Source organism: Solea senegalensis, linkage group LG1 (genome assembly GCF_019176455.1).
Source record: "Solea senegalensis isolate Sse05_10M linkage group LG1, IFAPA_SoseM_1, whole genome shotgun sequence".
NCBI lineage: Eukaryota > Metazoa > Chordata > Actinopteri > Pleuronectiformes > Soleidae > Solea > Solea senegalensis.
This window is the reverse complement of record NC_058021.1, coordinates 2,637,165-2,649,482: the sequence shown is the minus strand read 5'-3', so window position 1 is coordinate 2,649,482 and position 12,318 is coordinate 2,637,165. Positions and strand designations below refer to the sequence as shown.

Here is a 12,318-nt window from a genome sequence, read left to right as displayed (position 1 = left end):
TCTCTGTCCTTAAAGAGAAGCACAGGGACACAGCAGCTGCTGGTCCACTGCTGCCTCACTGAGGTGAACAATGACTTAATAATATAATAATAATAAAGTCTTAATAAGACATTTACACTTACTGATGGAGGCAGCAGTGGATCAACAGCTTCTGTTTACCATGATGTTAAATCACTGACTGTGACAGACACGTGTGATCAGAACAGGCTTCAGCCGCTGCATCCATGTATTTCCAGTGTGTGTAAACTTCATCACGCTATCACCAACCATCGGCACCACACAGGTGTTTTAGCCTAAAGAGAATTTGTTGATTTTGCGAAGGTTTCTCACCTGCTGACACGTCTGCAGGGCTGCGAGGGACCTGTGGTTCCGGCAGCATGGGGCTGTGCTCTTTAGGGGCCTCTGACCCTGTTGCAGGTGTGGACTGCTGGGGCTCTGCGATGCTCGGAGGTCTCTCTGCCTGCAGTGGTGCAGCTCCCGTCTCCACACTGAAGCCCATGTCACTGGGTTGAGAGAAACCTAAGAAAGAGACGCAGCCACAGAGAAACAAACGTTAAAGTCATTTTGTCTGAAGCACATTTGAAATGAAGGAACATGTGACGTGTGTGAAGCTGCTGCTGCTGCTGCTGCTGCTGCTGCTGCCTCTCACTGAAGAACACGATCTAATGTGAACAGTTTGAATAAGTTTGTTTTATAGAAGTTCACGTCTTTATCCTCAGTCTTTACAATAATGTAAATAAACTATGACAGAGAGATGACATGAATATGAAGTTTTTACAACACAATCAAAATTCAATGTGGCTATTATAATAATAATAATAATAATAATAATAACAATAATAATAATAATAAATGAGTAATGTTTTTAAACTTCATGCATGTAAAGCAAAAGTGATCAAATAAGCATCATTTAAGTGATAATCTTGAACTTGACAGTGTTTTTGAGGACAATATTTGAATCATCAACTGAATTCAAATCAATGATTTGTTGAAGCTTCAGTGAAAATAACTCCAGTTAATCCTAGTTCAAGTTAACACAACCTTCAGACCAGAACTTGAATGTAAGTTTATGAACGAAATACAAAGACATCTTTCTGTGAAAGACATGTTTAACATTTCTAAAGAAGATATACAGATAAAATGCTACTGTGATCACAGCTAGTTCATTATCTCTGTGTCAAAGCTGTTTGAGGAAAATGATGAAGCTCTACCTGAGAAAGCTGCCATCACACCAGTGTCCATCATATGAGCTGAGCTGCTGTGAGACTCCACAGGATCTAAGTAACCTGCCATGGACGCTGGCAGAGGACACAGGACAGAGAGGACAGAGAACCAGGGGACAGAGAACCAGAGGACAGAAACAGGCAAGAGCAGAAGGAAAGAATAAAGAAGAAGCAAGTTGACAGATAAGTGGATTGATGTGAAGGTTTGGGTTGATGAAGAGGAGGAGGAGGACAGAACCAGGACAGAACCAAACCAGAACCAAGAGGCCAAAGTGTTGAAATCTTAAAAATAAAAGAACAATGTTGCTCTGAATAGTGAAACTGGGTTTGACCCAAGATTGATTCAGAGTTTTTCTAGTCTTGATGACACCACCGTTTTGTCATTCACCCACCCACCCATTCACTCACTCACTCACCCTTTCATACAGCACATCAACCTTTGAGTTGAAAGACGAGTTGCTCTACCACTGAGCAAAGAAAAACTATGTATAAATAACAAAGAAAATGAATGTCCTCACGATTGTGTAAATGATTATTGACACAGATGAACCGGTGTTTTGGTTTTTCTTGAATGTGACTTTGTGTCTTTGTCTTTGGCTGATAATAAATAAGACATTTGAGGACGTGGTGGGTTTGGGAGACATCGATCAACAAGCAGATCATTGGTTATTTGAGATGAATTCATTAGAATAAGCATCACGTTCTCAGATATAACATGAATTCTTTCTCAGTCATCGGCTGTTTACAAAAGTTCTTTATGTTCATATTTCAAACTTAAAATGATTGAACCGAAGCATCAGAAGCAACAAACTCTGCTGTTTTATCACAGATTAATGAAGATTGTTCTTGACCTTCATACCTGATAGGAAGTCTATGCCCAAGGCCTGATTCTGGTCCAGGGAGAGAGGTCGCACCTCGCCCTGAGGCTGTGGATGTGACAGTGATGTCTGTCCTCCTGAGGACAGCTTACAACCTGCAGACAAAACCAATGATTGGACATCAGCTCCAGCTCTTTACTGATGACGTGTTACTGTTCAGCCCTGATTTAATCACACACACACACACACACACACACACACACTCACCCTCTCACCTGCCAAATGTGCTCAGAAGCAGAAATCCTCGTCCCATTCAGCACAAACCCTCAGTGGTGTTTGTTATGAGCTGCTCAGAGACTCTGAGTCTGTTCTGTCTCTGCTGCAGACTCAACTGGCTCTGAGCTACTAATACTGTGAACCCCCAGACACACACACACACACACAAATGTCATGCGGTGACGTCTCTCTGTCTGTCTGGTTCAGGTCCCAGGCCCCCGCCAGCCAACAGCTCCCCTCGCAACCCACTCCCCCTCCCACTCTACTCCTGCAGTCACCTTTTAACCCGTGTGGCCGAAAAGTCCTGAGTGGAAAACCAACGACAAGAGACGAGACGAGCGCGGGTCAGAGAGACGACTGAAGACTGAAGGAGGTGCAACAAAGACAGGGACGAGGACTTATGTAGTGAAATCTCACATGGATGAAAGTGAGGTGAATAAACAGGAAGTGAGGAGAAGGAGGGAGGCACCAGTGGTAACCCTCCCCCAACAGCGTCCACAGAGGGTGACAGTGAGGCGAACAGACAGGACAATACCCAAAGACACAAATGTCTCCATGTCTGAGACACACAGAGACAGAGAGAGAGGGAGAGACAGAGAGAGAGACAGAGAGACCATGGCTGGGTGTGCACTGTCTGTCACTCCACTGTCGGGTCACAGATTCAGTGAAAAACACTCTGGTGCAGCAGAACTCGTCCTCACTCGTCCTCACTGTCTCTGCTGTGTGAGCACAAATGTGATGAAGTAACAGCTGATGTGCTGAGTCAGACTTTGCTGATGAACACTGGTCACTGTGCTGCCCTTCTTCTTCTTTATGTATATACACACTGCTTTATGTGCAGCAGCAGCAGTAGTAACAACAGCAGCAGCAGCAGCAGAAGCAGCAGCAGCAACAGCAAATTGGACACCCTAAATGTCATAGTTTAGTATGTCTTCCACAAAGTCACCAAGGGTTAGGTTTGAGTCAATGGAAAACCATATTCATGCTTGATTTATTGTCTTCACAGAGAAGAAGACCAAAGATAATCTTTGTCTTTATTGGTGACTTTATTTGACATGTTTACATTTGTCTGGTGAGTTGAACTTGCTAACCGAACTTAACTCTGTGATCTTTAACCACTAAAGTGTGACTTGTTCTACTATGAGACAGAGATCCAGGGTTTAGTGTGAACCAAATTTATAAATTACATAAGAGTCTGTGCTGCTGCAGGGAAGCTGCTGACCTCAGCATGAGGACAATGTACTGCAAGACAGAGCACAGCAACTTTGAGTTTGACAGATGAACTTAACATCTGAGGACGCATGCACGCACGACGCACGCACGCGACGCATACGCCGCCGCCGCACACACACACACACACACACACACACACACACACACACACACACACACACACACACACACACACACACACACACACACACACAGACAGACAGACAGACAGAGTCTACTCCATGCTTGGAGGACAAACAGAATAAAATGGATAAATATAGCATTGGACAAACAAAACACAAAAACACAAAAACACACAAACACACACACACACACACACACACACATATATACATGGACACTTTTGTTGTGCAACAGATTGAGGATCAGGAGTTAAAGGAGTTAGAGGAAGAATATTGTCTATGAACATTCAATAACACTAGATTATTTAGATAAAATATGTTTATGCTATTTACAGACTACTTATACTATTATACTAGCTACATACTAGTTATATTATGCTAGTTATATTATTATACTAGTTACAGACTAATTATAATATTATGCTAGTTGTATTATTATACTAGTTACAGACAAAGAATGGAAGGCTGTTGTTTTGTTACTTTTCCACCCGGTTGAATGTAACCTGCAGTAAAGTCAACTGAAGGTCATGGATGAGTTGTATCTGTCGTATAGATTAAATGCATTATTAGTATTATTATTATTGTTAGCTTTAACATTCACATTCACATTCAGGAGGATTATACTGTAATACAGTATAACAGTAAACTTTCTGATGCCATCATTAAAGCTAACTGCCATGTAAACGACAAACACGCTTTCCTTCAGTCCGCTCTTCTTTTTGGAACGGTCTAATCTGGGATGAGCTGAGAGGATGTGCTGAAGTCCTGCAGCTGTCCTCCAGCTGACCCCAGCCTCTGCTGGCCCCTCTGCCTCAGACTCAGCTCCTCAGGCTGGGCCAAACACCAGGAGCCGGCAGGATCAGGGTCAGTGCAGGACCACACCGATAGTTCACTAAGAGGACTCAGTCATATTCTCTGCTGAGAATGATGACACAGCATTAATCATGAATCTTTGAACCAGACTCAAACTGCCTGATACAAAGTCTATGAACGTGTGACACAATAATATAATTCACTGGTTAACGACAATGAAAGTGTGTCTCTAAAGGTTCTGACTCATCCAGGTCATAGTCATATCCACTAATTAGCTGTAAGCAACTGGAATTGAGTTAAGTTGCAGATAGAGGAGTCAGTATTTGAAGAGATTCCTCTCTTTTTTTTAGTATTAATTCCTTCCTTTATAGATATGAACACTTACTATACAACACCCTAGTGTGGCCTAGTTTTATTAATCCAGCCAGCAACTCCGACAAGGTTTCATTTTTATAGCAACTACTGCAGCAGTCAGGGTCTGTGAGCCTTAACAACAAGAGAAAACACCACCCGCATCAATAGAACTGTGTCTGACAGGTTCAGCCTGGCTGAAGGCACTGAGAAATCAAAACTCTTCATCACATCACAGATTTATCAAGATCTGACCTGTGTCAATCTGGGACACTGTATATCCATGTGTTATTATATAGTGTCCCACCTGCCAGCTACAAAACAAGCCTGAGCCTTTGTTAGTTTGTACAACTGTGTTGTGTGCTGTGTAAGAAGAAGAAGAAGAAGAAGGAGAGCAGAATGTGGAGGGGGAGGAGTCAGGAGAATCATGCAGCGGTGGTGAGAGCGTGATGTGCACTGACAGGCAGTCGAGAGGGAAGGCACGCTACATGTGACAATGTCTCTGTGTGTGTGTTATTGTGACACCTGTAGGTCCTCTCAACCTCCTCCTGACAGAAACACACGACACACACGCATGTAAAGGAAACCTTCCTCATAGACTTAATAATGTAACCATAAAAACCAGGTCCTAAGCCTGAAGAAGCCACACGCAAATGTCCCTGCGAAGACCACAAGGATAGAAACACACACACACACACACACAGCAGATGTGCTTTACAGTGGAAGGATCATCATGTACCTTTGTGAGAGTACATCAACACTCACACACACACATTACCCATGCACAGCATGGAGAGAGTGTAAAGGAAGACACAATAAAGGAGTTGTGCAGATTATGTTTGTTTCTATTGTCATAGTAATATTTGCTAGTAAGATTAATAATACTCAGTAATAGTAAAGTTGTTCTATATATGCACCATTTTCATTTCCTTTTATTAATCCCTCAAGCATAAAAACTTTGTATGTGAAATTTGAGACTTCTGCAGATCGACTGTGTTTTATTCACTCATCAAACATGTGCTTAAAAACAGTCCATCATCTGAGGTCCGCGCAGCAGCTTTTATGCTCGATCCTTTTACTGTCAGGGAGTCTAAACCCGCGCTGTCACAGTCTTTTACTCGAAGAAGTGATGTGTCAGGAAAATGCTGGATAAATCTCCTTTAAATATTCATGGTGCAGCTTTAATCCCTGAGCCGAGAGGAAAAACCTAAATCCTCCACCACAAACACACACACAGACAGAGAGAGAGAGAGAGAGAGAGGGCTGTTATGTGTGTGAAGGTATTTGTAAATTCTTTTTATTGTCGTGTCAGGAGATGGATTCAGAGGTGTGACTCAGCCAGAACGCTGTGTGTGTGTGTGTGTGTGTGTGTATGGCTTCACACTTGACTTGCAGCTTTAAAGTGAAATGCTGTGAATGTGAATGGGAATCATCAACACAAGCAACTAGTGATTCGCCTCCTCATGTGCACTTGTTTCCTTCATCTGTTGATTTGACGGGTACTGACTGCACACAGTCTCACACACACACACACACACACACACCCGCTGGGCTCAGACTAAAGGAAGTGCAATTCATGAAAGTGAGGGGGAAGCTGACAGCTGGAATGCAAATATGAGTGAACAAAATGTTGAGGGGAGTCAGAGAATCCTCTGCGGCAGCTACACTCGTTAATCCTGACAATCAAATGTGACAAACACTGACACAAAGAAGGTCAAGAGAAAGTTTGGATGGATCCGAACAGCTACAGACGGATCGCCTTAGTGTTATTCTCCTTTTTACAGACACACGTGTGTTTTCAGGCGAGGGCACAAGGAGTTTACAGTGGTTTTCATCTCATGTATCAATGGTATAACAAGTTTTGATATAAAGGGCAGTCCAGTGAGTGTGCATCATTCAGTCAGGTCAGGTCAGGTCAGGTCAGGTCAGGTCAGGTCAGGGTGATCGCTACATTACAGTGGACACTAAAGCCTGAACAATAAAGTTCATCTCAACAAAACCGTTAAATGAATAAGAATATTTAAATTTGGATACAACTGGAGTTTCTATTTATGATTGTTTACATGTTAAAAGAAGTTCAACTTCTTATCTTAAAAGTTACGTCATGACACCAGATCCAGCTTTGATGGTTTAATAATCTTCATTATTGAAGATATATTCACATGTCTTCTGTGGTGAGGCTTTCTCAGCTGCTTCTGTGATGATCTTGAGGGCTCTGCTCCGTGCTCCTCCTGTGATGCCCAGTGCACTGAGGGCTCAGTGGAGCTGCAGCTGACCTCACCTTCCAGCTCTGCTCTCAACAGTTGGTCACTAGTTCATATTTAGCCCTTTTCCTGTCATGAGCCTCGGCGGTCCTCCCATGGCACGTCAGCTCCACGATTATGATCTGCTTTGAGTTCTTAGAGATCAGCAGGATTTCTGGCCTCAGGGTGGTGCTTGCAAAGTTGTTCCTCAAGGTCTCTGAGCTGCCAGTCCTGGGCTGCTGACAGGATCCCTGCTGCTGCCCTCTTGTGACCTGGCCTTGGCTGCTATCCTGCCTTAACAAAAGCAATTGAGTGGATGGTGCTCTCATGCTCTCAGCTGCAGCTGTTGATTCCCTTGCTGATGGCTTCTGCAATGTGTTTGAGCACCTGGTTGTGACACCAGGTGTAACGACCCTGACCAAGGAAGCTAAAGATGTGCTCCAATGTGTCTTTTGCTGAGCACAGTGGGCAGAGATTTGCCTGACTAGGCAGGAGGATGTCACACACTGCCCGAATCAGAAAGGTGATGTGGTGTGGCTCTGCCTGCCAAAGGTCCATCCACATCACTTTCCAGTCCAAGGCCTGCTCCCACCTTGTCCAGGTGCCCTGTTGCATCAGACCAGCTGCTCTGCTTGCTCTCCCTTCCTCCTCTGACAACCTGAGCTTCTCCTTCCCCTTGCACTCCTTGAACTGGGATGCTTGGAATATCCCCAAGCCCACTTTACCCTGGGCCACCACCCCCGCCAGCTCTTTATGGTGCAGCCTGTACTCAGCATCCAGCACAGCGGCATTCCACTTCCTCCCAGTCCTCACCAGGGCCACCTTCGGGTCTCTTGAGTCCCTATACATCAGCACCTCTCTTGTTCATGTGACTTTGAACTCCTCTACCAAAGACCTCCAGGGCAACTGGAGATTTGTGCTGTTCCTGTAGAGGGTGTTGTTGCTTAGGGTTCTAGGTAACCCCAACCATCTCCTTAGACAGCTGCTGACCTTCCTCTCCAAGGTCTCCACAGAGGACATGGGGACCTTGTAGACAAGTAGCTGCCACAGTATCCTCGGTAAAATACCAAGCTGGTATATCCATGCTTGAAACTTGCCCGTGAGCCCCGATTTGTCAACTAATGTTAACCATCTGTCCAGTTCATCCGAGACTGCTTATCCGATACCGGATAAACTGTTCCAGTCCTTGCAGGCTCCATCTGCATCCTGGCACAGACACCATGGAGACTCATGAAGTCAGGTCATCCATAAAGGCCCTGATTGGTGGCTGGCAGATCCCTGAATGGGTCCATGGGCCCCTGCATTCTGATGTTACTGCCCCTGCTGAGACTCTCATCCTGACGTGTTCATAACAATCCAGGATCAGATGACATGATGTGGCACATGGTGTTTGGTCATGGTGGTCAGGACCAGTTTGTGGGGGATGGAGCCATATGCGTTGTCCGGGTTTTAACCACAGAACTGTGCAGTCTCCCTTGTTCTCACAAGCTTCTTGGATGAGCTAGGTCACCACTCCTTTGTGGTGACCCACACCCGGCACTCCAGAGATCCCTTCCTTTTGCCCTGATGTGTCAATGTAGTCGTCGTTGCGGAGGAATTACGACAGCTGCCTTCTTCAGACTTCTTCAGCAAACCTCCACTGTTGTGCCACCTTCCCTCTCCTCCAGATGACTCTTGGGAACTTCCAGAGTTGCTTAAGTAGCAGTGGGCAGTTCTTGTAGACCTTGTATGGGTTACCACTGGGTCCTGGAGCTGAGATACATCTTGCTGTCCTCACAATCTCCGTGACTTCATTCAGAAGTGGTTTCCTGTGATCAAAGTCCTTGATGGGAGGTGATTGGTCTATTAAGATGTCACATGGCCCAGGTCCATCAGTCTGTTGGGGGTCGCCAAGGGTGTTCAATATGTGCAGATCCAGTTCTTCTTTTCTGGGGGGGGCAATACGGTTGACTATGAACAAAGCACATTTCGTGGCTCTCTACCTTTGGTGCCTTCAAAGCCATTCTGCTCTGCAGTCATCAGCCTCTTCCTCAAGATGGCCCGCAACTCTGCCAAAGGGGGCGCTGTTACTCACTGGATTTGTGCTGCCTCCTGAGGGACTTTAGCTCCTGTCAGATCTTATGGATCTTCACTGCCCTCGGGTTAATAGCGTCTTCTCTCCACCAAACCTCTGCTGTTTCTCTTTGATTTCTAAGCACATACAATCAGTGAGAATAGAAACGGTCATCGTGCTGCTCAATGTACGTATGATGAAGATGTGAGAATGTCAAGCAGTTTTACTGCTGCCAGTTACAATCCTGTCATGTTGATAACAGGACATCAGACTTTATATATACAAAGTAAAAGTGACTTCTCTTTACTCCCTGAAGAAGAATCCATAAAACACTGAAGATTTTATTCTCTTCATTTCCTTTGCATTTTAAGCCACATGTAGAAAGGTAAAATAAATTGCTGTTACTTCAGCCATGTGTTTTCTAACCAAAAGATTCCTCTCCCTGCAGCAACACATGCTAATCTTCACACCCCACACACCATCCGCCGACTCTAAAGGCTACAGCCAGCATGACTAAGCATCTTGTTCTCTCAAAAAGATGCTGAGGTATAAAATATGTGCAACAGGAAATCATTGTGTGCATAAATAAAGCTGCAAGGGAAAGACGAGAAGAGGAGGAGGAGACACAGCAGTTAGACGTTAGATAAGAGGTTTAGAGTGGAGAGAAGAAAAAAGACAGAGAAACTCAAAGTCAGTCAGAGTGTGTGTTATATATATTGCTTTATTAGCATCAAAGTGCAGGCAGGTGACACAGAGAAGCACAGCTACAGTAGAAAAAGGATCATCTGGAAAAGATACGGTTAGAATCTAATCTGCTGTTTAACATGCTGCATATGCCATGCATTTAATCAAAAATAATAAAAAAATATCAAACTGTAACTTTTCTTTGGACGTTTTCAAGAACATTTTCTGTTACTTTGTAGATGAGGCGGTACGAGTTAATCTGAGAAGAACATTCTCAGTCTATTTGTCGAGTTAGTCAAAAAAAAGAATTCACACCAGGCCTCAATAACAACTTCATCTCTCCACACACACAGCATGCAGAAAGTTTCAGAGAAAGATTACGAGCCAGTGATTCTATGAACTCCATGGATAATCCAAAGCCCTAACCCTAACCTCTGCATCATTGTAATTTTAGTGAAACTAAAGAGTGTAAAAAGAACTTAAATATGTTTGATGATTGACATGTGATTGCATGAGGCCCAGTTATTGTGGCTCGTTACGTCTAAAAGACAAAAACAAACTTGACTGAATGTATTGCATATACAGTATAATGACAGCACAGCATTATTAATGATGGGGGTTTGCATATAAAGGATAAATTGATATACAAAGATAAAGTATAAGCAAATTTCCTGCTCATCAGTCAAAGAGTCTTTTCTGACCGTCTGTATATAACGTTGCTTAATGACACACTTTAGTTGTGACAGGAGAGAAACAGGAAGACAACAACAGTATTTTAGTGGTGTGTGTGTTTGTGTGTGTGTAACATTAGTGTGTGTCTGCTTCAGTGTGTATAAATGCTTTGTGTTTGATCGTTGTATTTGCTCATGCCACAGTACGTAGTCTACAACCTGTTTATCTAAGACTTTGTTTTCCACTTTTATCTCAAACCACTCACTCACTCACTCTCCCACACCAACGTCCACAGAGAAAATCAGTGATTTTAGCTGGAGCTGCTGGTTTTCTGCTGCCTCGAGTGGTCACTTTGTGTTACTGAGGTCAATCTGAACAAAGGACTTCAAACACTGAAGTGACAAAATAACTTTTGAACTTAGTGATGGAGGCAGCAGTGGATCGTGAGGACAGTCTGCCTGGTCCTCCATCTTGGCTTAGAATTCATTTTAGAGTTGGGTTAGCTTTGGTGTGTGCGTGTGTGTGTGTGTGTTACACAGGGTGTGGGGAGAGGTGCACTGAAGCAGAAGCACAGCTGACTGACAGTCGGCATGGTGGTGGAGGCGGGATCTAGTCCTCTGAAGCATGGGGATTTAGAAAGGAGGGGAAGAAGAAGAGAACAAGGGAGACGAGTGCAAAAATACAGCAACAAAATGGGAGTGAACGCAGCGAAGGAGGAGGCAACACAGAGGAAAACAAGAGAGGGGGAAATAATAATAAAAGTGGCATAAAATAAATAAGAGATTGATGAATTAAATTATAATTACATAAAGGACCAAGAAGAACAAAGTGGGATGAGAGGGAGGGATAAAGGGAGGGGGAGAAAGAAAGCAGATTAGTAAAGCTGTCAACAATTTATCTGCAACTCATCTAATCAGCAGGTCAGATTATAAGCAGCTCATTGGTCAAATATTTGGAAACATACTCTATATTTGTCTTTATCATGCAGCACTGCAGCACACACACACACACACACACACAGTCAGGATTCAGCTGATGTTGTCTTAACTCTGACCCAGTTACTACTTTTACCAACTGTGTCCTGCATCTGCTCCCTGAGGACTGTGGACAACAGTGATGAATAAATCAAACACACCTCCACCAAGCCACATGCTCTGTCTACTGAAGTAGGTCCACAGATGACACACACACACACACATGCAACATGCTAACAGCCACAGAGCTACACAACCAACATGCAACAACACAGCTGTTTGATTGACATGCAGGTCACAGCATCTAACTACACACAGCCTTAAACATGAACATGAACGTGAACACATGAACGTGAGTATGAACATGAATGCGAGTATGAACATGAACGTGAGTATGAACATGAACGTGAGTATGAACATGAACGTGAGTATGATCATGAATGCATGAACGCGGTATGAACATGAAGTATGAACATGAGCAGTATGAACATGAACGTGAGTATGAACATGAACACGAGTATGAACATGAATGCGAGTATGAACATGAACGTGAGTATGAACATAAACGTGAGTATGATCATGAATGCGAGTATGAACATGAACATGAAAGTATGAACATGAACTTGAGCATGAACGTGAGTATAAACATGAAAGTATGAACGTGAACATGAGTATGAACATAATCTATTAAAATTATTTAAAATATTACTGTTATATTAGTTAGTATATTGTATCTATATTAGTAGTTTTTAGTTGAGTGAAAATCACTAACATCTTATATTTACTGAAGATTTTCATAATTTAGCGTTAAATGATTTTGTAATAAAGACAGTTATACTGTAAATCCTCATATAAT

General features: G+C 43.4%; 1 protein-coding gene across 1 annotated transcript in view; it reads right to left on the bottom strand.

The window, feature by feature from the left end:
* Positions 1-12,318, bottom strand: part of LOC122778050 (microtubule-associated protein 4-like) — a 60,270-nt gene that overhangs the window by 28,848 nt on the left and 19,104 nt on the right. The window contains exons 4-6 of the mRNA XM_044039619.1: positions 2,083-2,196; positions 1,212-1,298; positions 331-519 (exon numbers count right to left, since the gene is read on the bottom strand). Of these exons, the coding sequence (XP_043895554.1) occupies positions 331-519; positions 1,212-1,298; positions 2,083-2,196 (390 nt within the window). The remainder of the gene's footprint in view (positions 1-330; positions 520-1,211; positions 1,299-2,082; positions 2,197-12,318) is intronic.